At 35.0% G+C, this 26,112-nt stretch overlaps 1 protein-coding gene across 1 annotated transcript; it reads right to left on the bottom strand.

Annotated features, from left to right (window-relative positions):
• Positions 1-274: 274 nt before the first annotated feature.
• Positions 275-24,882, bottom strand: cdhr5a (cadherin-related family member 5a). Its single transcript, XM_056375017.1, has 14 exons — positions 24,668-24,882; positions 22,457-22,629; positions 20,890-20,949; positions 20,640-20,729; positions 20,464-20,550; positions 19,686-19,790; positions 19,410-19,595; positions 18,945-19,035; positions 18,224-18,321; positions 17,883-18,089; positions 17,515-17,628; positions 17,337-17,403; positions 16,719-16,879; positions 275-2,730 (listed from the first exon to the last, which is right to left on the bottom strand). The coding sequence occupies exons 1-14, from the start codon at positions 24,756-24,758 to the stop codon at positions 2,137-2,139; spliced, it is 2,124 nt and encodes a 707-aa protein (XP_056230992.1). The 5' UTR covers positions 24,759-24,882; the 3' UTR covers positions 275-2,136.
• Positions 24,883-26,112: the final 1,230 nt, after the last annotated feature.

The following is a 26,112-nucleotide window of genomic DNA, read 5'->3' as shown; positions in this document are numbered from 1 at the left end:
GCAGTCACCACCCTCAGCTATGCCCCAAGCCCCGCCCACCTGGACCCACCATCCAACCTTGAAGGATTTGGTTTCTCTGAGTGTTTATTCCTGAAATATCTCCAAATCTGACAGAATCTGGCCAATATAGCAAAGACAGGCTCTTTCCACCTGATCCCAGTTGTTATGACAAGCTAAGCTAACTTGCTGCTGGCTGTAGCTTCAGATTTAACACTCAGATATTAGTCTGAGTCTTCTCACTGAACAGGCCAAGGAAACAAACAGCGAGGCAATCCCTAGACTCAAACTTTATTATTCCCTCACACTCTACATCAATGTACAAAAAGTCAGCTATACATTAACCATAGATTTATCCATAAAAGTTATTTTACTGAACATGCTCAATAAAATACAGACCACATAAAAAAGTCCTCTCAGCTGTTTAGTATTCAGTAGATACATTTTCTCTTCACATATATTTTTCACCATGAAATCCAGACACCACTGGTTCAGTTTAGTAAAGCTTGTACAGAACATGTGTGCAGAGTGGATGAGACAGAAACCATGACAGCTTTACAGCGACCAGCTTCACTGCAGGAAAGTCACTCATCAGCTTTTGGCCCCTTTGGTTTTTCTTAATCTGACTGAAGGTTATAAAACAGGATACAGTCTGTTGCAGTATGTGTCATTTTATGTTTGTTTCCTGTGATAAAGTGAGTTTCCTGGAAATTAAACAAACTATTTATAAACCTCGTCACATAATGCAAAAATCCTGTAAATCCAATGTTGCAATAACCTGATCGTTACCAGTTTCTAATAAGACACCCTTTATAACAGGTTTATTAATGATTAATAAATTAAACTAATGTGTTCTTCAGGTAAAACGCTCCAGTGAACCATTTGACCATTTATAAGTGCAGACCTTATACGAACACATCATTAATAACTTAACAAATATAATTCCAGATGAGTCACTAATTGAAACCTTTGACCTTTATTAATAACTTACCAGCAAGAAAGTTGAGTCAGTTTTATTTATACCACTCAGAATCACAAATCTGCCTCAAAGGCCTTTAAACTCATGATGGAGGGGGTTCAAATGAAAAGAATTGTTGCCTAGCAACTCAAAAGTTTTTGATCATGACTTAAAACTGCTCTGAAAACATTTATTAATAACTAAAAAGGCCATTAGTTACAACTAAAGCTGCAACGATTAGTCATTGTCACTGGCACTTTAATAATGGATTTAATCGTTTCGGTCATTTTTTTCAATCCAAAGATGTCAGACTTCACCAGAATTGTTCTGGTGCTGATACTAGTATCAGAGATGCCTAAAATACTCGATCAGGTATTGGCGAGTATGTGAGTCTATGCACCAATCTGATGGCAGTTTTCCAAGAAATAGATTCTTCTTCACTGCTCTAAAAAGTAGCCTGTATAGGAAATTGTGTTATGCAGCCAGTGGTAACTACAATAACACACACTACACCAAATATATATACAGTAAACAATCACACGATTAATTGATAATGAAGATAATTATTAGTTGCAACGTACTATGTAAACCCTTTATAAATTGTGCCTTATTGGAAAATGGTGGCAAGTAATCTAAAATATTGATTTGCAACATTGCTCACAAGACACTTGATTACAACTGGGTCTTATTTTAGAGGATTTGAGTGCCCTTCCTTTCAGCTGTGATAACACTGTACTCACCAAACTCATGGCTGAGATTTGAGAACATAGTGACATCACTACAGAGAAGTCTGATTTAATTCACCCAGCGGTCGTGCCAGATTACGCAAATCAGAGATTCCCAAACACACACTACCAGGCCATTACACTAAACTTTATATGTTGTGATGTCAGACTTGAAATTTGCGCTCCATGCACTTTCATACTATATATTTGGCCAAGACTAGAGACAAGTAAATATTTTTAAACATTGTGTAAAGTTATGACCTCAGACATTATTCTGAGGTACTCACAGTAGAAAATAAAAACTTTTTGGATGCTTGAATCCGTTCTTGAGGTTTGCCAGTGATCCTGAGATCCTGAGACCTCTGCTGTGGGCCACAGTCTCCAAAAAGTGACAAGAAAACAAACAGTGTTCTGCTCAGTTTTCTCTGACTTGAGTTCGACATCTGACCTCTGACGTCAGCCCTCCTGCTCCTGGGCTCCTTTCTCTTTTTCTGAGCTGGTGTTTCCACGGTCCTGCTCCTCGCTGGACCCTGTGCTCTGGCTATCCTGTCCGCTGTCAGACTCTCTCAGCGGGGCAGCCGGGTCTCTGACAACCCCCTCCATCTCCACCTCCAGCTCCTCCTCAGTCTCCTCCTCCACCCGGCCCACAGTGTCTGGGATAATCTCCACCTCGATGTCCGAGGAGTCCTCGCTCTCTTTGAACCACACCGTCTTCTGACCTTCCCTCCTCCTCTGCTTGGTCAGGATCGACCTCATGCTGTACTCATCCCCGTCTCCTCTGCTCCTCCTGGCTGTTCTCGCAGAGGGGCTCCCTTTGGGGACGTGGTTGGTGTAGACGCCACAGGAGGAGCAGTGGCGGCTCCGTCTTTCGAGGGGAATGACGCGGCTCCGCGCCTGGGGGAAGGTGCTCCGTCTGGGGAGAGCGTTGTTCCAGCGCCTGGAACCCCCGCGGCTGTGGTCGCCCTCATTCTGGAAGCCGTCGTTGGTGTACTGCAGGGAGTCCCTGTGGCCGGTCCGAGGCTGGTCAGACTTCAGACAGGGCCCTAGGCACTACAGGCAGGAGAAAGGCCCCTCATTATTAATACAGCAGTTAATGAAGCATGGAGGATATTGAGGCATTGTTGAACGCTACAGATGCCACCGTGGTTCCCAAGAGTGAGCTAGGTTCATTTGTTCTGTTTTAACACAGAGCCCTTCTGTGGATTTCAGCTGATAAATATTCATCACAGTCACACAGGAGGAACACCGCACATGAAGGCATTTAACAGCTGAGTCTGTCTCTGACGTCTGAGTTATTACTGTATGGAGGTGTCTTTGTGTCCTTTATCACAGCGACAACACAGGCTGAAGCATTCATAGTCTCAGAGGGAAGCCCCTTATTTTACAGGCTACTGTCACTGGAATTATGTTGGCAGTTCATGTTTCTTTACAAAGTAATTTAAAATATATTTGAATTTGAGGATATTAAAATTGTTTATTTCAGTTTTTAAAACTTATTCAAAATCTTTTTCCTGTTTCAAAGTGTGGAGAAAACCAACCCTGTACTGGGCTTTAATGCTATGATGTATAGTTGCATATGTATGCCATGAAAATGTCACAATGAATTGTATGACTTTTTTTTATGTCTTATATATGATGATTTATTTATGGGGTGGCACGGTGATACAGTGGTTAGAACTGTTGCCTCACAGCAAGAAGTTTGAACCTTGGGCTTTTTAAAGTAAGGCATAAAAAGTCATGGTATACTAAGTCATAAAAAACACCATAGTATAGTAATGGGATGAAAACATCTAGTATACATGTAATGCAAAAAAAAGTCATAATAGAGATGCAGATTAGGCCTTACTATACTAAGACTTTTTTGATGCCTTACTATACCATGATATATATATATAAGTAAAGTAAAGCATAATAAGTCATAGTATAATAAGTTTATAGTTTCTGCCTTGCTATACTGTGACTTTTTATTTCTTACTATTATATGACTTAATAATGCCGAAGTATACTATGACATTTTTATGCTTCACTATACTATGACTTTTTTTTTTCTTTTAGTCCTTACTATACTATGATGTTTTTATGGCTTTTTAGGCCTTACTATACTATGACATTTCTATGCCTTACTATACTATGACTTTTTTATCACTTCTTAGGTCTACTGTACTATGACTTTTCATTCCTCACTATAATATAACTTTTTATGACTTTTCATTCCTCACTATAATATAACTTTTTATGACTTTTCATACAATGTCATTTTAATGACTTTTTTACCTTACTATACCATGTCGTTTTTATGACTTTTTTAAACCTTATTATACTATGATGTTTTCATGACTTTTTATGCCTTACTATACTATGTCGTTTTTATGACTTTTTTAAGCCTTATTATGACTTTTTATGCCTTACTATGCTATGACTTTTTATGCCTTACTATACTATGACTTGTTATTGCCTTATCATACAATGTCATTTTAATGACTTTTTTTTACCTTACTATACTATGTCATTTTAATGACTTTTTTTACCTTACTATACTATGTCGTTTTTGACTTTTTATGCCTTACTATACTATGTCGTTTTTTTTTTACTTTTTCTGCCTTACTATACTATGACATTTTTATCACTTCTTAGGTCTACTGTACTATGACTTTTCATTCCTCACTATAATATAACTTTTTATGACTTTTCATTCCTCACTATAATATAACTTTTTATGACTTTTCATACAATGTCATTTTAATGACTTTTTTACCTTACTATACCATGTCGTTTTTATGACTTTTTTAAACCTTATTATACTATGATGTTTTTGTGACTTTTTATGCCTTACTATACTATGACTTTTTATGCCTATGTCGTTTTTTTTTACTTTTTATGCCTTATTATACTATGATGTTTTTTTTTACTTTTTATGCCTTACTATACTATGACTTTTTATGCCTTACTATACAATGACTTTATATGCCTTACTATACTAGGTCGTTTTTATGACTCTTTTTGCCTTACTATATTATGTCGTTTTTTTTACTTGTTATGCCTTACTATACTCTGACTTTTTTAAGCCTTATTGTACTATGATGTTTTTTGACTTTTTATGCCTAAATATACTATGACTTTTCATGCCTTACTATACTATGACTTGTTTTTGCCTTATCATACAATGTCATTTTAATGACTTTTTTACCTTACTATACTATGTCGTTTTTATTACTTTTTTAAGCCTTATTATAATATGACATTTTAATGAATTTTTATGCCTTACTATGCTATTACTTTTTATGCCTTACTATACTATTTCGTTTCTTTTACTTTTTATGCCTTACTATACTATGACTTGTTATTGCCTTATCATACAATGTCATTTTAATGACTTTTTTACCTTACTATACTATGTCGTTTTTATGACTTTTTTAAGCCTTATGACTTTTTATGCCTTACTATGCTATGACTTTTTATGCCTTACTATACTATAACTTGTTATTGCCTTATCATACAATGTCATTTTAATGACTTTTTTTACCTTACTATACTATGTCGTTTATATGACTTTTTATGCCTTACTAACCTATGTCGTTTTTTTAAGCCTTATTATACTATGTTTTTTTGACTTTTTATGCCTTACTATACTATGATGTTTCAATGACTTTTTATGCCTTACTATACTATGACTTGTTTTTGCCATATCATACAATGTCGTTTTTATGACTTTTTTAAGCCTTATTATAATATGACATTTTTATGAATTTTTATTCCTAACTATGCTATGACTTTTTATGCCTTACTATACTATGACTTGTTATGCCTTACTATACTATGTTTCAATGACTTTTTATGCCTTACTATACTATGACTTTTTATGCCTTACTATACTATGATGTTTCAATGACTTTTTATGCCTTACTATACTATGACTTTTTATGCCTTACTATACTATGATGTTTTCATGACTTTTTATGCCTTACTATACTATGTCGTTTTTATGACTTTTTTAAGCCTTATTATGACTTTTTATGCCTTACTATGCTATGACTTTTTATGCCTTACTATACTATGACTTGTTATTGCCTTATCATACAATGTCATTTTAATGACTTTTTTTTACCTTACTATACTATGTCATTTTAATGACTTTTTTTACCTTACTATACTATGTCGTTTTTGACTTTTTATGCCTTACTATACTATGTCGTTTTTTTTTTACTTTTTCTGCCTTACTATACTATGACTTTTTTAAGCCTTATTATACTATGTTTTTTTGACTTTTTATGCCTTACTATACTATGATGTTTCAATGACTTTTTATGCCTTACTATACTATGACTTGTTTTTGCCTTATCATACAATGTCGTTTTTATGACTTTTTTAAGCCTTATTATAATATGACATTTTTATGAATTTTTATTCCTAACTATGCTATGACTTTTTATGCCTAGTATACTATCTAGTTTCTTTTACTTTTTATGCCTTACTATACTAAGACTTGTTATTGCCTTATCATACAATGTCATTTGAATGACTTTTTTACCTTACTATACCATGTCGTTTTTATGACTTTTTATGCCTTACTATACTATGACTTTTTATGCCTTATTATACTATGATGTTTTTTTTTACTCTTTATGCCTTACTATACTATATCGTTTTTTTTTTTACTTTTTATGCCTTACTATACTATGACTTTTTTAAGCCTTATTATACTATGTTTTTTTGACTTTTTATGCCTTACTATACTATGATGTTTCAGTGACTTTTTATGCCTTACTGTACTATGACTTTTTATGCCTTGATATACAATGTCGATTTCTTGACTTTTCATGCCTTACTATACTATGTCGTTTTTTTTACTTTTTATGCCATACTATACTATGACGTTTTTATGACGTTTTTATGCCTTACTATACTATGACTTTTTTAAGCCTTATCATACAATGTCATTTTAATGACTTTTTTTTACCTTACTATACTATGTATCGCTTTTATGACTTTTTTAAGCCTTATTATAATATGACATTTTTATGAATTTTTATGCCTGCCTTACTATGCTATGACTTTTTATGCCTTACTATACTATTTCGTTTCTTTTACTTTTTATGCCTTACTATACAATGACTTTTCATGCCTTACTATACTATGACTTGTTATTGCCTTATCATACAATGTCATTTTAATGACTTTTTTACCTTACTATACTATGACTTTTTTAAGCCTTATTATACTATGACGTTTTTGTGACTTTTTATGCCTTACTATACTATGTCGTTTTTTTTACTTTTTATGCCTTACTATACTATGACGTTTTTTTTTTACTTTTTATGCCTTACTATACTATGTCGTTTTTTTTTTACTTTTTATGCCTTACTATACTATGACTTTTTTAAGCCTTATTATACTATGTTTTTTTGACTTTTTATGCCAAAAACGACATAGTATAGTAAGTCATAAAAACGTCATTGTATAGTAAGGCATAAAAAGTCATGAAAATGTCATAGTATAGTGAGGCAACAAAGTAATTAAAATGACATTGTATGATAAGGCAAAAAAAGTCATAGTATAGTAAGGCATAAAAAGTCATAAAAACGATATAGTAAGGTAAAAAACTCATTGAAATGACATTGTATGATAAGGCAAAAACAAGTCATAGTATATTTAGGCATAAAAAGTCAAAAAACGTCATAGTATAATAAGGCTTAAAAAAGTCAGAGTATAGTAAGGCATAACAAGTAAAAAAAAACAACATAATATAGTAAGGCAAAAAGAGTCATAGAAACGACATAGTATAGTAAGGCATAAAAAGTCAGAGTATAGTAAGGCTTAAAAAGTAAAAAAAAAGACGACATAATATAATAAGGTTTAAAAAAGTCATAAAAACGACATGGTATAGTAAGGTAAAAAAGTCATTAAAATGACATTGTATGATAAGGCAATAACAAGTCATAGTATAGTAAGGCATGAAAAGTCATTGTATAGTAAGGAATAAAAATTCATAAAAATGTCATATTATAATAAGGCTTAAAAAGGTCATAAAAACGACATAGTATACTAAGGTAAAAAAAGTCATTAAAATGACATTGTATGATAAGGCAAAAACAAGTCATAGTATAGTAAGGCATAAAAAGTAAAAAAAACGACATAGTATAGTAAGGCATAAAAAGTCATGAAAAAGTCATAGTATAGTAAGGCATAAAAAGTCATCGTATAGTAAGGCATATAAAGTCATAAAAATGACTTGGTATAGTAAGGCATGAAAAGTCATAAAATGGTGAGGCATAAAAGGTCATGAAAACAACATGTCATAATGAGGCATTGAAAGTCATGAAAACGACAGATTAGTAAGGAATAAAAAGTCATAGTATCATAAGGCATAAAAGCATAATAGTATTGTATGGCATAAAAAGTCATAGTATAATAAGGCAAAAAAAAGAAATAAAAAAGTCATAGTATAATAAGGCATAAAAAAGTCATTGTATAGTAAGGCAAAAAAAAAACATAAAAAGGTCATAGTATAGTAAGGCATAAAAAGTCATAGTATATGTTACGGCCGTGGCCGTATTCTGGGAACCCTTTTCTCTCCCTGTGTGTGGTTGTGTTATGTTCTGTCTCGGTCGCCTGTTGTTGCCGTCTGACCCTGCGAGAGGGGATGCCCGTGACGTCACCGGGATTTCCTGGGAGTGTTCCGCCTTTTCGCTGCACCTTCGATGCTCCAGCTGCAAGCCATCTCTCCTGATCAGCTGGGCCCGCCTCCCGTCTCCACCCAGCGTATAAAAGAGCTGTCATTTGTTTGTTCGGGGCGATCTGTGTTGCCCTTACGCAGACTCGCCACTGCGCTGTGTACCAGTGCTTGTTTTGGTGGTGGATAACTGTTTAGAGTCGAGTGAAACTCTGTGAGAGCAAGGGTTGTTTTTTTGGCTGTTGTCTAGTGTAAAGCTAAGTGCAGCTCTGTTTGGTGTTTTGTTGTTTTGTTTTTCTTTTGTTAGCTGCTGGTGTTCTTTTGTGTTAATTGCGTTATTGGGTGGCTCTGTTTTTCTTGTGCTGCCTCTCTTTTGTTTAACCTGCTTACTTTTGTTAATAAATGACTTTACTTAACTCTTAACATCTTGGGTTTTATGTTACTTCCCTTTCCCCTAATGAGCTGGTTGTAACAAGGTCACAGTATAGTAAGGCCTAAAAAGTCATAAAAAGTCATATTATAGTGAGGCATGAAAAGTTGTAAAAACGTCATAGTATAGTTAGGCCTAAAAAGTCATAGTATAGTAAGGCATAAAAAGTCATATTATAGTGAGGCATGAAAATTCATAAAAACGACATAGTATATTAAGGCAAAAAAGTAATTAAAATGACATTGTATGATTAGGCAAAAATAAGTCATAGTATAGTAAGGCCTAAAAAGTCATATCATACTGAGGCCTAAAAAGTCATAAAAATATCATAGTATAATAGGGCATAAAAAAGCCATAAATACGTCATAGTAAAGCAAGACATAAAAAGTCATAAAAAACGTCATAGTATAATAAGGCCTAAAAAGGTCATATTATAGTGAGGCATAAAAAAGTCATAAGAAGTCATAGTATAGTAAGAAAATAAAAGTCATAAAAACGTCACAGTAAAGTAAGGCCTAAAAGGTCATAGTATAGTAGGGCACAAAAAAGTCATAAAAGGTCATAGTATAGTAAGGCATGAAAAGTCATAAAAATGTCATAGTATAGTAGGGCATAAAAAAGTCATAAAAAGTCATAGTATAGTGAGACAATAAAAGTCATAAAAAACGTCATAGTATAGTAAGGCCTAAAAAGTCATAGTATAGTAAGGCCTAAAAAGTCATAAAAAGTCATATTATAGTGAGGAATGAAAAGTCGTAAAAACGTCATAGTATAATTAGGCCTAAAAAGTCATAAAAACATCATAGTATAGTAGGGCATAAATAAGTCATAAAAAGTCATAGTATAATAAGGCCTATAAAGTCATAAAAAGTCATATAAACATCACAGTATAGTATGGCATAAAAAAGTCATAAAGTCATAGTATACTAAAACGTAAAAATGTCAGTATAATTAGGCCTAAAAAGTCATAAAAACATAGTATAGTAGGGCATTAAAAAAAGTCATAAAAAATGTCATAGTATAGTAAGGCCTAAAAAGTTATAAAAACATAGTATAGTAGGGCATAAAAAGTCATAAAATGTCGTAGTATAGTAAGAAAATAAAAGTCATAAAAAGTCATAGTTTAGTAAGACATAAAAACGTCATCATATAGTAAGGCCTAAAAAGTCATAAAAACGTCATAGTATGGTAAGGCCTAAAAAGTCATATTATAGTGAGGCATGAAAAGTCGTAAAAACGTCATAGTATAATTAGGCCTAAAAAGTCATAGTATAGTAGGGCATAAAAAAAGTCATAAAAAGTCATAAAAAACGTCATAGTATAGTAAGGCCTAAAAAGTCATAAAAACATAGTATAGTAGGGCATAAAAAAGTCATAAGAAGTCATAGTATAGTAAAAAAGTAAAAGTCATAAAAAACATCATAGTATAGAAGGGCATAAAAAAGAAAAAAAAAACATCATAGTATAGTAAGGCATAAAAAGTCATAAAAACATCATAGTATAGTAGGGCATAAAAACATCATAGTATAGTAAGACCTAAAAAGTCATAGTATAGTAGGGCATAAAAAAGTCATAAAAAGTCATAAAAAACGTCATAGTATAGTAAGGCCTAAAAAGTCATAAAAACGTCATAGTAGAGTAAGGCCTAAAAAGTCATAAAAATATCATAGTATAGAAGGGCATAAAAAAGTCATAAAACATCATAGTATAGTAACGCCTAAAACGTCATAGTATAGTAAGGCCTAAAAAGTCATAAAAACGTCCTAGTATAGTAAGGCCTAAAAAGTCATAAAAACGTCATAGTAGAGTAAGGCCTAAAAAGTCATAAAAATATCATAGTATAGAAGGGCATAAAAAAGTCCTAAAACATCATAGTATAGTAACGCCTAAAACGTCATAGTATAGTAAGGCCTAAAAAGTCATAAAAACGTCCTAGTATAGTAAGGCCTAAAAAGTCATATTATAGTGAGGCATGAAAAGTCGTAAAAACGCCATAGTATAGTAAGGCCTAAAAAGTCCTAAAACATCATAGTATAGTAGGGCATAAAAAGTCATAAAAAAGTCATAGTATAGTAAGACAACAAGTCATAAAAAACATCATAGTATAGTAAGGCCTAAAAAGTCATCGTATAGTAAGGCCTAAAAAGTCATAAAAAGTCATACTATAGTGAGGCATGAAAAGTCGTTAAAACATCATAGTATAATTAGGCCTAAAAAGTCATAAAAAAATCAAGTATAGCAGGGCATAAAAAGTCATAAAAACATCATAGTATAGTAGGGCATAAAAACATCATAGTATAGTAAGACATAAAAACGTCATAGTATAGTAAGACCTAAAAAGTCATAAAAGGTCATAGTATAGCAAGACATAAAAAGTCATAAAAACATCATAGTATAGTAGAGCAAGACATAAAAACGTCATAAAAACGTCATAGTATAGTTAGGCCTAAAAAGTCATAAAAACATAGTATAGTAGGGCATAAAAAAGTCATAAGAAGTCATAGTATAGTAAAAAAGTAAAAGTCATAAAAAACATCATAGTATAGAAGGGCATAAAAAAGAAAAAAAAAACATCATAGTATAGTAAGGCATAAAAAGTCATAAAAACATCATAGTATAGTAGGGCATAAAAACATCATAGTATAGTAAGACCTAAAAAGTCATAGTATAGTAGGGCATAAAAAAGTCATAAAAAGTCATAAAAAACGTCATAGTATAGTAAGGCCTAAAAAGTCATAAAAACATAGTATAGTAGGGCATAAAAAAGTCATAAGAAGTTATAGTATAGTAAAAAAGTAAAAGTCATAAAAAACATCATAGTATAGTAAGGCCTAAAAAGTCATAAAAACGTCATAGTAGAGTAAGGCCTAAAAAGTCATAAAAATATCATAGTATAGAAGGGCATAAAAAAGTCATAAAACATCATAGTATAGTAACGCCTAAAACGTCATAGTATAGTAAGGCCTAAAAAGTCATAAAAACGTCCTAGTATAGTAAGGCCTAAAAAGTCATAAAAACGTCATAGTAGAGTAAGGCCTAAAAAGTCATAAAAATATCATAGTATAGAAGGGCATAAAAAGTCCTAAAAACATCATAGTATAGTAACGCCTAAAACGTCATAGTATAGTAAGGCCTAAAAAGTCATAAAAACGTCCTAGTATAGTAAGGCCTAAAAAGTCATATTATAGTGAGGCATGAAAAGTCGTAAAAACGCCATAGTATAGTAAGGCCTAAAAAGTCATAAAAACATAGTATAGTAGGGCATAAAAAAGTCATAAGAAGTCATAGTATAGTAAAAAAGTAAAAGTCATAAAAAACATCATAGTATAGAAGGGCATAAAAAAGAAAAAAAAAACATCATAGTATAGTAAGGCATAAAAAGTCATAAAAACATCATAGTATAGTAGGGCATAAAAACATCATAGTATAGTAAGACCTAAAAAGTCATAGTATAGTAGGGCATAAAAAAGTCATAAAAAGTCATAAAAACATCATAGTATAGTAAGGCCTAAAAAGTCATAAAAACGTCATAGTAGAGTAAGGCCTAAAAAGTCATAAAAATATCATAGTATAGAAGGGCATAAAAAAGTCCTAAAACATCATAGTATAGTAACGCCTAAAACGTCATAGTATAGTAAGGCCTAAAAAGTCATAAAAACGTCCTAGTATAGTAAGGCCTAAAAAGTCATATTATAGTGAGGCATGAAAAGTCGTAAAAACGCCATAGTATAGTAAGGCCTAAAAAGTCATAAAAACATAGTATAGTAGGGCATAAAAAAGTCATAAGAAGTCATAGTATAGTAAAAAAGTAAAAGTCATAAAAAACATCATAGTATAGAAGGGCATAAAAAAGAAAAAAAAAACATCATAGTATAGTAAGGCATAAAAAGTCATAAAAACATCATAGTATAGTAGGGCATAAAAACATCATAGTATAGTAAGACCTAAAAAGTCATAGTATAGTAGGGCATAAAAAAGTCATAAAAAGTCATAAAAAACATCATAGTATAGTAAGGCCTAAAAAGTCATAAAAACGTCATAGTAGAGTAAGGCCTAAAAAGTCATAAAAATATCATAGTATAGAAGGGCATAAAAAAGTCATAAAACATCATAGTATAGTAACGCCTAAAACGTCATAGTATAGTAAGGCTTAAAAGTCATAAAAACGTCCTAGTATAGTAAGGCCTAAAAAGTCATAAAAACGTCATAGTAGAGTAAGGCCTAAAAAGTCATAAAAATATCATAGTATAGAAGGGCATAAAAAAGTCCTAAAACATCATAGTATAGTAACGCCTAAAACGTCATAGTATAGTAAGGCCTAAAAAGTCATAAAAACGTCCTAGTATAGTAAGGCCTAAAAAGTCATATTATAGTGAGGCATGAAAAGTCGTAAAAACGCCATAGTATAGTAAGGCCTAAAAAGTCCTAAAAACATCATAGTATAGTAGGGCATAAAAAAGTCATAAAAAGTCATAGTATAGTAAGACAACAAGTCATAAAAAACATCATAGTATAGTAAGGCCTAAAAAGTCATCGTATAGTAAGGCCTAAAAAGTCATAAAAAGTCATACTATAGTGAGGCATGAAAAGTCGTTAAAACATCATAGTATAATTAGGCCTAAAAAGTCATAAAAAAATCAAGTATAGTAGGGCATAAAAAGTCATAAAAACATCATAGTATAGTAGGGCATAAAAACATCATAGTATAGTAAGACATAAAAACGTCATAGTATAGTAAGACCTAAAAAGTCATAAAAGGTCATAGTAGAGCAAGACATAAAAACGTCATAAAAACGTCATAGTATAGTTAGGCCTAAAAAGTCATAAAAACATCATAGTATAGTAGAGCAAGACATAAAAACGTCATAGTATAGTTAGGCCTAAAAAGTCATAAAAACATCATAGTATAGTAAGACCTAAAAAGTCATGAAAAGTCGTAAAAATGTCATAGTATAATTAGGCGTAAAAAGTCATAAAAACATAGTATAGTAAGGCCTAAAATGTCATAATATAGTAAGGCATAAAAAGTCATAAAAAGGTCATAGTATAGTTAGGCCTAAAAAGTGATAAAAACATCATAGTGTAGAAGGTCATAAAAAAGTCATAGTATAGTAAGACATAAAAACGTCATAGTATAGTAAGGCCTAAAAAGTCATAAAAGGTCATATTTTAGTAAGGCATAAAAAGTCATAAAAACGTCATAGTATAGTAAGGCCTAAAAAGCCATAAAAACGTCCTAGTATAGTAAGGCCTAAAAAGTCATATTATAGTGAGGCATGAAAAGTCGTAAAAACGCCATAGTATAGTAAGGCCTAAAAAGTCCTAAAAACATCATAGTATAGTAGGGCATAAAAAAGTCATAAAAAGTCATAGTATAGTAAGACAACAAGTCATAAAAAACATCATAGTATAGTAAGGCCTAAAAAGTCATCGTATAGTAAGGCCTAAAAAGTCATAAAAAGTCATACTATAGTGAGGCATGAAAAGTCGTTAAAACATCATCGTATAATTAGGCCTAAAAAGTCATAAAAAAATCAAGTATAGTAGGGCATAAAAAGTCATAAAAACATCATAGTATAGTAGGGCATAAAAACATCATAGTATAGTAAGACATAAAAACGTCATAGTATAGCAAGACATAAAAAGTCATAAAAAACGTCATAGTATAGTAAGCCCTAAAAAGTCATAGTAAAGTAAGGCCTAAAAAGTCATAAAAAGTCATAAAAGGTCATAGTATCATAAGGCCTAAAAAGTCATAAAAAGTCATATTATAGTGAGGTCTAAAAAGTCATAAAAACATCATAGTATAGTAGAGCAAGACATAAAAACGTCATAAAAACGTCATAGTATAGTTAGGCCTAAAAAGTCATAAAAACATCATAGTATAGTAAGACCTAAAAAGTCATGAAAAGTCGTAAAAATGTCATAGTATAATTAGGCCTAAAAAGTCATAAAAACATAGTATAGTAAGGCCTAAAATGTCATAATATAGTAAGGCATAAAAAGTCATAAAAAGGTCATAGTATAGTTAGGCCTAAAAAGTGATAAAAACATCATAGTGTAGAAGGTCATAAAAAAGTCATAGTATAGTAAGGCCTAAAAAGTCATAAAAGGTCATAGTTTAGTAAGGCATAAAAAGTCATAAAAACGTCATAGTATAGTGGGGCATAAAAAAGTCATAAATACATCATAGTATAGCAAGACATTAAAGTCATAAAAAACATCATAGTATAGTAAGGCCTAAAAGGTCAAAGTATAGTAAAGCCTAAAAAGTCATAAAAGGTCATATTATAGTGAGGCATGAAAAGTCATAAAAACATCATAGTATAGTAAGGCCTAAAAAGTCATAAAAACATCATAGTATAGTAGGGCATAAAAAAAGTCATAAAAAGTCACCGTATAGTAAGACAATAAAAGTCATAAAAACGTCATAGTATAGTAAGGCCTAAAAAGTCATAAAAAGTCATAAAAGGTCATGGTATAGTAAGGCATAAAAAGTCATAAAAATGTCATAGTATAGTAAGGCCTAAAATGTCATATTATAGTGTGGCATGAAAAGTCGTAAAAACGTCATAGTATAATTAGACCTAAAAAGTCATAAAAACATCTTAGTATCGTAGGGCATAAAAAAGCCATAAAAAGTCATGGTATAGTAAGACATAAAAATGTCACAGTATAGTAAGGCCTAAAAAGTCATAAATACGTCATAGTATAGTAGAATATAAAAACATCATAGTATAGTAAGGCATAAGAAGTCATAAAAACGTCATAGTATCGTAAGGCATAAAAAAGTCATAGTATACTAAGGCCTAAAAGGTCATAATAGGTCATAGTATAGTTCAGCCTAAAAAGTCATAAAAAGTCATATTATAGTGAGGCATGAAAAGTCATAAAAACGTCACGGTATAGTAAGGCCCAAAAAGTCATAAAAACATCATAGTATAGTAGGGCATAAAAAAGTCATAAAAAGTCATAGTATAGTAAGGCCTAAAAAGTCATAAAAGGTCATAGTACAGTTAGGCATAAAAACGTCATAGGCCTAAAAAGTCAAGTATACGACATAGTAAAGTAAGGCATAACAATTTCATAAAAACATAATGGTATAGTAAGGCATAAAAAGTCATAATATAGTAAGTGATTAAAAAGTCATAGTATAGTAAGGCATAAAAACAAAAAGTCTTGGTACAGAAAGGCATAAAAAGTCACAAATACAACATAGTATAGTAAGGCATAGACACATCATAGCATAGTAAGGCAGAAAAAGTAACAAAAACATCAGTATAGTAAAGCATAATAAGTCAAGAATACGGCATTGTAAAGGATAAGAACGTCATAGTATAGTAAAGCATAAAAAGTCACGAACACGACATTGTATAGTTAGATTTAAAACAAAAAAAAAGTCATAGAATCATCATAGTACAGTAAGGCTTAAAAAGTCACAAATACAACATAGTATTGCAAGGCATAAAAAACTCATACAAACATTATAGAATAGTGAGTCATGAAAAGTTCTAGTATTGTAAGGCATTAGAATTACCTTTTAAACTAATGTGCATGTCTTTTGAGTGAGGGAGGAGGCTGGAGCTGAGATTTGATCTTCGCACTGTGAGGCAACAGTTTTAACCATTGCACCACCAAGTTTCACCATTGATAATACATAGTATAGTAACACATAACAACATCATTCAACACATGTACTGTATATATGTCACATTTGTGTATTGGCATTCATGAATTTAAATTCAGATCTTGTATGTTAATAAATCGTTTGGGTTGACGGCATTAAAAAGCCAAAGGGGTTGTTGTAGACCAAACCTACACCCTTTTACAAAACCTTTCCTGTTTAAAACTTTCCTCACCAATGTATATAATGTCTGATGTGATGAGTGGACTTTGGATATTTCAGAGATGAAACCTCAAAGAAGAAAATGGACTGACCTCACATATTTTGTCCATACTGTTGTTTCCCTTCCACAAGCGGGAAATCAGAAAGCCAATCACAATGAGGCAGAGGACCAGCACAGCCGCCATGATCAGACCCAGGAGAGCCATGTCGCCCGGACGGTAGCCGATGTTTGAGGGGGATGGGGTGGCCACAGCTGCAGAGAAGATGGATCAGTGAATCAAGACTAACAAAAACAAAAGCAAGAAAAAAAAGCATTCACATATTCAGAATATGACAATATTTATGAAAATGAGATTTTTCAGTGACAGGTGATACGATCATACCCTATCTGTTATTTTATGTGCATGGCTGCCTATCCATTAAAATACATGACATTTAAAATTTGATTATACAGACATTTCCCACAACATCATTCAGTGATGTGCTGGGTCTGCATGACTGTGAGTATGCGGCCTGTGAATCCTGCCTAGTGATGGTTGTTTTCAAGGTTTAAAATCTTAAAACAAACTAAACACATTTAGTTTGGTGGGAAAAGCAAACTAACAACATCTCTTTGATTGGTGTTTCTGGGTTTAGTTATGGACAAATCAGAATAATAATGTGACACAGCAAGAAGTCAGTATCAGTGAGAGCAACTCTGGTGGTCTTACCAGGTATGACCTGAACAGAGAGCGCTGCTGTGCCAAACTCCCCCGTTGTCGTATCCACCGCTCTGAGCTGCAGGCAGTAAAAACACTTTTACAACACAGGAAACTGAAAGAAGTCTCAGTGAAAGTGAGCAGAGGTGCTTCTATGTGCTAGTAAACAAGGTTTTTGCAAGTCAGTCACCTGAAGTGCGAATGACTCCGTCTTCACAACTCTCTTCAGGATCATAAAACCGTCTGAGGTCACGTTGACGTAGCTGCTGTACTGAACCTCGTATTTCACATCTGGATTCACACCCTGACACACAAACATAAACACACACAAAAATGCACAAAATAAATAAATACATTTTATCTATTTTGATACTGCTTTATCTCAGCTAATCAGGGCCCAGTACTGTGACAAACTGACCTCATGCTTATCTTATCGAGCTTTTGATCAACTCAAGTTATCCGCAAAACGCCAAAGAAAATGAACTTCTTTGCAATGATATTGTAAAAAAAAGTAAATAAATAAAAAATATTATGGGAATTTTAACACTGAGCACTCACAGTGGCGAAGTCCTCGTCCCGGGCTCGGACCCTGAAGGGCCGGTTGGAGCTTCGGTCTCGGAGGATCATGCTCTCAGGGACAGAGTTGCTGTAGATAAATCCTTCGTATCGCTCCTTCTCAAAGCGAGGAGGGTTCCTGCTCTTCTTCATCACCTCGATGGTCACCTGTGTCACCGCAAACTGATCCCTGTTGGTCACCTGAGATGCCTGGTGGCCAGGAGAGACCGAAAAGTGTTTTAGTCCAAGAGTTATATCCAAGTTGATGTCTGTCTTAAATCACAAACAATGACTAAATAGCTTAATTTCAATTCAGAGTCTCTGCAGGAAATCATTTGTTTTACCAGAACAGTGAGAGTTATCGGGCCGACAATATCAGCTGCTTTAGCCATGGTGATGTTTCCTGTGTCTTCATCAATCTGGAAAATGTTTCCTTCATTCCCTGAGGATGAAACAAATCAGTAGTAAATGTACAAGCACATTCCCCAATTAGCTCATTACAATACAGAAACTATTCATGAAGTTTCAGTAACTATTCATTTAGGCTGTTCAGTTTATTAGGAACACCTAGCTAAAACTAATGTAGGCTAATACAACAGTCCTACAATAAACCCACCTTCATAAAGTTTGTTATGTTCAGTTTATGTTTTATAGAGGTGTTGATTCAACTTTATGATCATTTGGGAGGCTGCAGGCTTTAGGTGTTTAGTCTACCTTGGGCATAATATTACAAACACCTCTCAGTATAGTATTAGTGGTAGCAATAAAACTCAACGGCCTCGAAATTGATGGTAAAGTTGAATCAACACTTCTCTGAAACAGTTTAAACAAAAAACATAAACATATAAAGACACAATTGAATTCTAATTGGGGGTAACTGTTAACTGCTAACACAACAACCCTCCATGAAGGAACTAGTTGAGTTATCTTTAGCTGTGAAAACAATATGTATGAAACATTAATTCCAATGGTGTTCTGAATGTTAATGAGCTCCAGTGACCATTTACATTTACAAATATGTGACCACTGGAAGTAAATGAAGACAACGTGTTGAACAGTTCAGACCTCGAAGGATCCTGTAGCTGATCTGCTCGCTCCGGTTCTTGTCTCCGTCCTTGGCGAACACGGGGCCGGGCTCCAGCACTAGCGGCCCTTCCTGTGGATTAAAACCATCACACATGTATTCTGCAGCCAACATTCTTATTCATTTACACCCAGACATTTCTCACAGACAATTCTGTAATAGCAAACAATGACGAGCTTTCAACATGTGACATCTAAGGGGGGTAGTTAAACATGAAGTGACAGTTTTCACTGTTTCATCAGCACCTTTCTACACAATCTGTGAGCAGAGTAAGAATAACTTCCATCTGCCTAATCACTGAATACATAGAAATATCTTTTTTTAATCAAATTATCAGCACTGAATCTGGTCTAGAGGATCATGGTAACACCTTAGTCCTAATTTCTTCATCTCCTGTCTGAATGTCTCTTCAGATAAAAGATCTTTGAAACAGACTCATCTCTCACCTCTTTCTCCGTCAGGTTCACTCTCCCTCTGTAGCCGCTGCTCACACACAGTTTGGCGATCCCCAAGTTTGTCCTCAGACATGGCTGAAACCACGGCGGCCGGTTATCAACGTCCCTCACTTGAACCGTGATTGTGGCCACAGAGGTGAAGAACGGCTCGTTGGAGGCCGAACCATTGAATGTGTCCTGGAGCACGGGGACACATTTCACAGGTCAAAGGTCAAAGAGAAGCAACGCCTACCTGGATGTTGTTTAGTGTATTCATGATTACTGTACCTGCACATGTAAAATCAGAGAGATCTTCTGTACGACATCGTAGTCTAAGAGGCTTTTCACAAGAATCTTTGGCGTGTTGATGTTCTCCAAGCGGAAGTATTTATCCTGCGTTAACAGACAGACAGAAAAGAGAATAAAAATTTGTATAAATATAATAATTTTTGTAATAATAATAAGTGTTTTATATGAGAACATAATGATTATTTCACCAAATAAAGAAGATCAGCCAAATTAAAAAATATGCATCTGATTCATACATGACAGATGATGTGTGCGTGATGTGTAAGTGCTTTATTTTGTGTCTTTTGATGACACATACTGTAAACCTGAGTGTTGTCTTCATAACAGTAGGAGGGAATATATCTGAAGACAGTGGTTCCCAGTGTTTTTGATGATGTCCTTGTCACCCTTCATCAGTGTGGACGAGTTGTGAGCAGTGACATTTTTTTTTCTTCTCTGATTGTCTCAGAAAACCCAGAAGAAAATTTAACTGAATTTTGAGATGAAATATTCTAAATTCAAAGTTCACTCACTAGCTTTTTAGAGAGCTTTCGACTGTGACTAATGATGTTAAACTGATGCTGAGAATTAAGACTGAGCCTCCACGCTCAAACATAATTTTATGTAACAGAGATTTTATTTCTTATCCCCTCAGTCATCTCGTCACCCTCAATATGACGTTGCATGACAACATGACATTAATCTCTGCACCCTGCTGCTCTCTAAAAGAATAAAACCACAGAGTAGAGTCCAGTCAATCATTACAGTAGAAACTTACTGTTGCTGACTCCAGGCGATAGAACAGCGGCTCTGAGTCAACGTCTGTAGCTTCTATCAGTCCAACGCTGGAGTTGATCGCAGTGAGCTGCAGGAGACAAGACTCAGAGTCATCGTTGTGTCCGGAGTGAGAACAACTAAGAATGAAGACTAATGTGAAACCCCAGCACCGCTCACCTCATTCACTTCTAGTACGTAGTGGTTTTGTGCAAAGTTTGGGGGGTTATCATTTACATTTTCAACCAGGACCTCAACAGACTCGTTCACCTGAGAGAGAGAGAGAAGAGCAGAGACTGGATCAGCTCAGCCTGAATCCAGAAATACATTTTGAATCAAAGAGAAACAAACAGCATCTGGACCTTTTCTTTATAAGTGGCTTTTATCTTGACAAAGCATGTGCTATTGTGTTTTATGTGACTCTACTCACAGATCTGGAGCCAGCTCTGCGGCACTGCACCCACACCACCAGAGTTGCACTGGACAATGACTAAAAAAAAACAAACAAGAAAACATCACCTACATTAGCAGCTGCCCACTGAAAGACTTTTAAAACACCAATATAGATCATTTAAGGTGCCCTGTGACCACTAGTGTGTCCTCCGCATGCACACGCTGAAAAGACAGTCCGCATCTGCACAGTAAAGGGTGAGCACCGACAAACATATCTATGCTAAAACTGAACCACATCTGCTTACATTTGCACATCACGTCAATAACGTCATGTCACCATGTGGATCACAGCAGGCACCCTTTAGAGTTTGTGCAGCTTCTGCTGAGAAGGTCTCCTCTCAGTCAGAGGTGGTGTTAATGGGGAGGAGGCGGGTGAAGCTATCAAATAGCGCACTTCTATCTCTGTACGTGAGTGTGTGGGTCATTTACTTCCGTTGATAAACTAACGCATAAAGTTGGAAAACATTTGCAAAGTCTCATAGTCTCGCGTTGGTTCATGCAATGTGAGAGTCTATTGAAAACAGAGCGTGGGTGTAAATAAAGACTCATTTCAATCAAGAGAACGTGAATAAAGTTCAAGAAAAAATAATGATTTGCGAAAATGTGCGTGGAACCCTGCGCGCGCACGGTTTCATACATGTGAATTTTTTAGGTGCTTACGTAGGCTACGCATCTTTCCAGTTTCAGGCGTACGCCACGTTTCAGTGTGAATTCTACGCAAGGGCTTCAGCGCATGAGGTGTTCTCCTCTGTCAGCTGATCCTCACCTGCTGCAGGTGAGTCAGGTTCAGTCTAAACGTCAAACAGCGTTGAAGCTGGTCCAGAGAGGAAGGACTCCGACCCACTAGTGTCATTGTGTATATGAAAAAACAACAAAACAAACAAACAAAAAATCCCACCAAAAATAACAAACCCGGAAGTCAAAAAATAACAAAAAATAAAGAGATAAAAACGCTGCGTTCAGGGAAATTGTCCGGTTGCTTCGATTTCTCTGTCTGAATTTCCACCGAGGAACAGAAAAGGTAAGTCCAGGTGAGCCCTGGGGTACAGCTAGCTAAACTAAGTTAGCTGGAGGGGCATTTTGGCTGCTTTTGCTGAAGGGACCTGAAGTTTAAATTTTTTATCTGGGTGTTCACACAGCAAAAAAATTTTTTTTTGCATAAATCAAATTAATTTTTAGCAACTAGCAACAAGTTACAACAGCCTAGAACTGCACAGATAATAACTCACCTATTATATTGATAATTAATGAACAGCTTCTTTGTTTCCAGTTAAAAACCTGTCCCATCTTGTACGTGGAGTTTTGTTTAGAATAAATCTTGTAGACATGAGGCTTAATTGCTCCAGTAATTACAGATATCAGAGCACATGTTTGGTTATCGTTCCATCATGAATCATATTCTTTCAAAGTCATGCCCACTTCCCCCTGCGGGACTCATCCCAGAGTTTTGAGAGCCACTGGTCTAAAACCATTAAAATCAGTCGACCATCTGTTTTTTCCTGCTTGGACTTTGTTTGTGTTACATGTGATGAATGTAAAATCACCTCGTAGTCCAGGCCTTTCTTCACCATCAGGGCATTTCCCCTCAGGTAGAACAGATCTTCAGGGTTCACTGTGACCGTCAGTGTCACATCACTGCTGGAGCGGACTTGTACCAGCTGGACATCAGCCGTGTTGTTTTCTGAGACCGACACGGGACCAGGAGGCACCGTGCAAACTGAGACAGGTGAGAGGCAACAGGTAAATCAGACTTTGTAGGTAAAGTGACAATAAATCCTCACCTCTTTGCTTCATCCTCTAACATTAAAACATTTTAACAATAAACTAAAGCAACCATGGTTGGAGTAACCTGTTGGGTGCGTGGTGAGCTCCCATCATCCACCCAGTGTGTACTACATCACCTCCTTCCTCTCAATCAGTTCACATACAGAGACCAGCCAGAGCTCCTGTGCTGGAATAAAACTACCTGGTAAAAGTTATTTACTGTGTCAGTCTGAGGTCATTTTATTACATGCAACTTCATTTAGGAATATGCTCCATGTGAGAACAATATAAACTAAAACGATGAAGGTTAAAAATTAGACTTTGACACACGAGATGTGACAATAATAAAAAAAAAATACATAATTTCACCTTTTGAAAAATACTTGTATTCACTCTCTGTTTGAGCTGCAGTAACAGCTACTGCAAGCAGCCTGTTAGCTTAGCTTAGCACAAAGACTGGAAACAGGAGGGAAAACTAGCCTGGCTCTGTCCAACAGGAACTAAATCTGATCACCGGCACATGGAAAAATCAAAAAGTCAATCAAATGACTGCAAACAGAAGCAAAACAACCAAACAATGTGCCGAACAAGATACAGAGAGCTTCAAAATGACCACAAAGAGCACGAATATGCAAACTGACAGCAAACACATGCAACATGACCACAGAGACACAAAACAACTAAAAGAAATTCAAAAAGACCACAAAGATCTTTAAAATGAGTGAAATAGACATAAACAGATCACAGAAGAGACACAATTACATGTCTGTGCCCAGGAGCCCTTTGTCTCATAATCATCCATGTCGGCAAAACTGGCATAAGAAAGGTAGAGATCAGTGGCAGGAAAAACAACGGCCTTTGGCCCTTTGACAAAACTTTTCAGCCTCCCAACCAAAAGTTTTCAGTTTCACAGTTTGCATAATGTTCCACAAATCTACTGCAGGTAACATTGTAAATAAACAGGCTCGTGTCAATACCAATAAACCTCGAAACAACAAATAGAATCGATGGTTTGTGGCTCAAAAGCACATATAGCTGGTATCAATCACCCGCTGTTTGTTGAGTGTGGAGAACCTATATGAATTACAACTACACAAAGCTTGTGTTTGTGTGTGTCATTTTTAGCCAAATGAGTTTCCCAGCTACATGAGCAGCTGTAACTGTCAGTATTCACTGGTTAATGCCTAAAATTTCAAAGATTTTCTAAATCAGTTTTATTCTTTAAAGAAAAAAATGCCCAAAAATAAAATCTGTCTAAAAACATAAAGGCCTGCACCGTGGAAATGTGTAAATATAATGTTTATTACGGAGGTAATAGTTAAGCATTATACTGAGAAAAAGTTTTGTCTTCCCAGTTTACATACATGAAGGGGTCAAAATATTAGGAACACCTTTGAATATAACAGTACAACACCATCAGTGACTATGAGCTCAATGCTAAAGCATATAAGTGAATTAACCCCTCTGTGACAGTGTCAACAAAAACATAATCCTATATGTATCATAGCAGTTGACTTTAAGGTAGAACAGGTGCTTTAGACTCTACAGGTGTGTATACCTGTTGATACATGTGCTGCAGACACAACATTTTTTTAAGCAGCGGTTCCCAACTTGGAGTCAGGACCTGGAGAGGTGCCACAAAATCAGAAGGGCCAAGAGATGATTAAAGAGAGCAAAAGAATATTTTTGTTTCACATGATGTTGACATTTGATCATTTTTGTCTAATTTTGCTTATTTCAAGTGAAATACTGGATACTCTCACCTCTTCGGGCCTCTGAACATCCTTCACATGAAGGAAAAACTCTTGCTCTTGTTATTAGAATTCACCAGTAAACATAGCTTCATTTTCAGGGCCCACAAGCCAAAACGATTGGGTACCACTACTTTAGAGGACCAAGCATTGAAAACTGCCTCTCTCACACACTCTGCAGCCTCATCAACATCCACCGCTCCCTTCCTGCCTTCAGCTACAAATCAGAGCCCTACTCACGTCTTTGAGCCGCACAAACTGTACAAAAGCAGATGGCGACGATGCATCCAAGGAGACTGTTCACAGGTTTGCTCTTCAATTTCAGTTCCATGTCCTGATTTCAGAGGCACCAGCAAATGAAGTCCCGAGGAGGATGAGGAGCCCGTGGTACCAGCTGGTACTCGTCCACATAATGCCCTGTCTGTGCTGCCCGGCGAGTGGGAGTCGACTACAGTTGCAATGTTTGTGACTTCATCTTACGGGCACATATTGCATTAAGCGCCTGCCAGCAGAGGACTCGCAGCCTCCCACTAAAATACTTGCATCTGCTTTACGGGTCATTCTGTATTGGTGGCCCTGATGCATTCTGGGAGCAAGTCAGCAGAGGAATGTTGGCAGCTGGAAACATTTCTCACATATCTAAACACTCTTCAGGTCAGACGGACCTGTCTGATGTTTTCTGATTGGTCTGTTTGTTAATGTGAAACTCAAAGGTGATGACATATATATATATATATATATATATATATATACATATATGAGGGTTATAACAGTGTATGAATTATTCTATCACACATACAGTATGTACAGTACTGTGCACAAGCTTTAGACACTGTAGATTCAGTCTGGGATCACATGAAGAGACAGAAGACACTGGGACTAAATCCACAGGAGAACTGTGGCAGGTTCTCCAAGATGCTGGAACAACCTGCGGAGAACCTGCAGAGAACCTGAAAAACTGTGTGCAGGTGTACTGAGGGGAACTGGTGCTGGGTTAAAGGAAGAAGAGGGTCAGAGCAAATACTGATCAACATCTTCACTCTCATGAATTTTCACTTTTAGCCTAATTTAATAGTTTTTTATAATACATGTATTAAAAATGAGAATGTATCTATGAATATGATGTAGAAGAGATTGGCAACTGGGACTAAACCACCAAACGTTTATATATTTAACTTCTGTCATCTGTCATCATGATTACATGTGACATATGATTCACAATTTAAAAGGAAGAATTCAGATCTTGCAACTGACCAAAACCCTGGGGACGGTCACAACATATTAAAAATACATTTTATTCCACTAATTCGTTTTTTTTTTCCTCGATAAGCATAGTATTCTGAAATATATGCTGTGTTTTACAGTAATGTTATAGTACTATTTATTTATTTAGTAATATTTGTCAAAGAACAGTTATTGTCCAAAGGATTTTGGAGGATTCTGAAATACTGGAGAGATGGGAGGTTGCAAAACAACGTAACCATTCTCAGGTCTGGTTATTTAGTTTTCACAGGAAGTCAGCCAAAGTTTTAGACTTTCGAGAAAAAGTGCTGACAGTGAACCACAACATCCTCCGTTCACATCTGGTCAGATACCTTTGCTGCATGTTATTCCCTCATCCCTCCCCCCCTGCCGACTGACCTGAGGATGGCGCTACATGATGCATGGGTCAGGTTCAACAGACT

The sequence above is a fragment of the Seriola aureovittata genome, chromosome 1, assembly GCF_021018895.1.
Source record: "Seriola aureovittata isolate HTS-2021-v1 ecotype China chromosome 1, ASM2101889v1, whole genome shotgun sequence".
NCBI lineage: Eukaryota > Metazoa > Chordata > Actinopteri > Carangiformes > Carangidae > Seriola > Seriola aureovittata.
This window is presented reverse-complemented; position numbering and strand designations above follow the sequence as displayed.

What these genes read in the sequence shown, in the direction of transcription:
- cdhr5a (XM_056375017.1), bottom strand. Translation starts at nt 24,758, where the DNA reads ATGGAACTGAAATTGAAGAGCAAACCTGTGAACAGTCTCCTTGGATGC. An exon ending in CTCTGATTTTACATGTGCAG is followed by an intron (nt 19,596 to 19,685) that starts GTACAGTAATCA and finishes CCCGTGCTCCAG; the next exon opens with GACACATTCAATGGTTCGGC. An exon ending in GTATGGACAAAATATGTGAG is followed by an intron (nt 2,731 to 16,718) that starts GTCAGTCCATTT and finishes TCCTGCCTGTAG; the next exon opens with TGCCTAGGGCCCTGTCTGAA.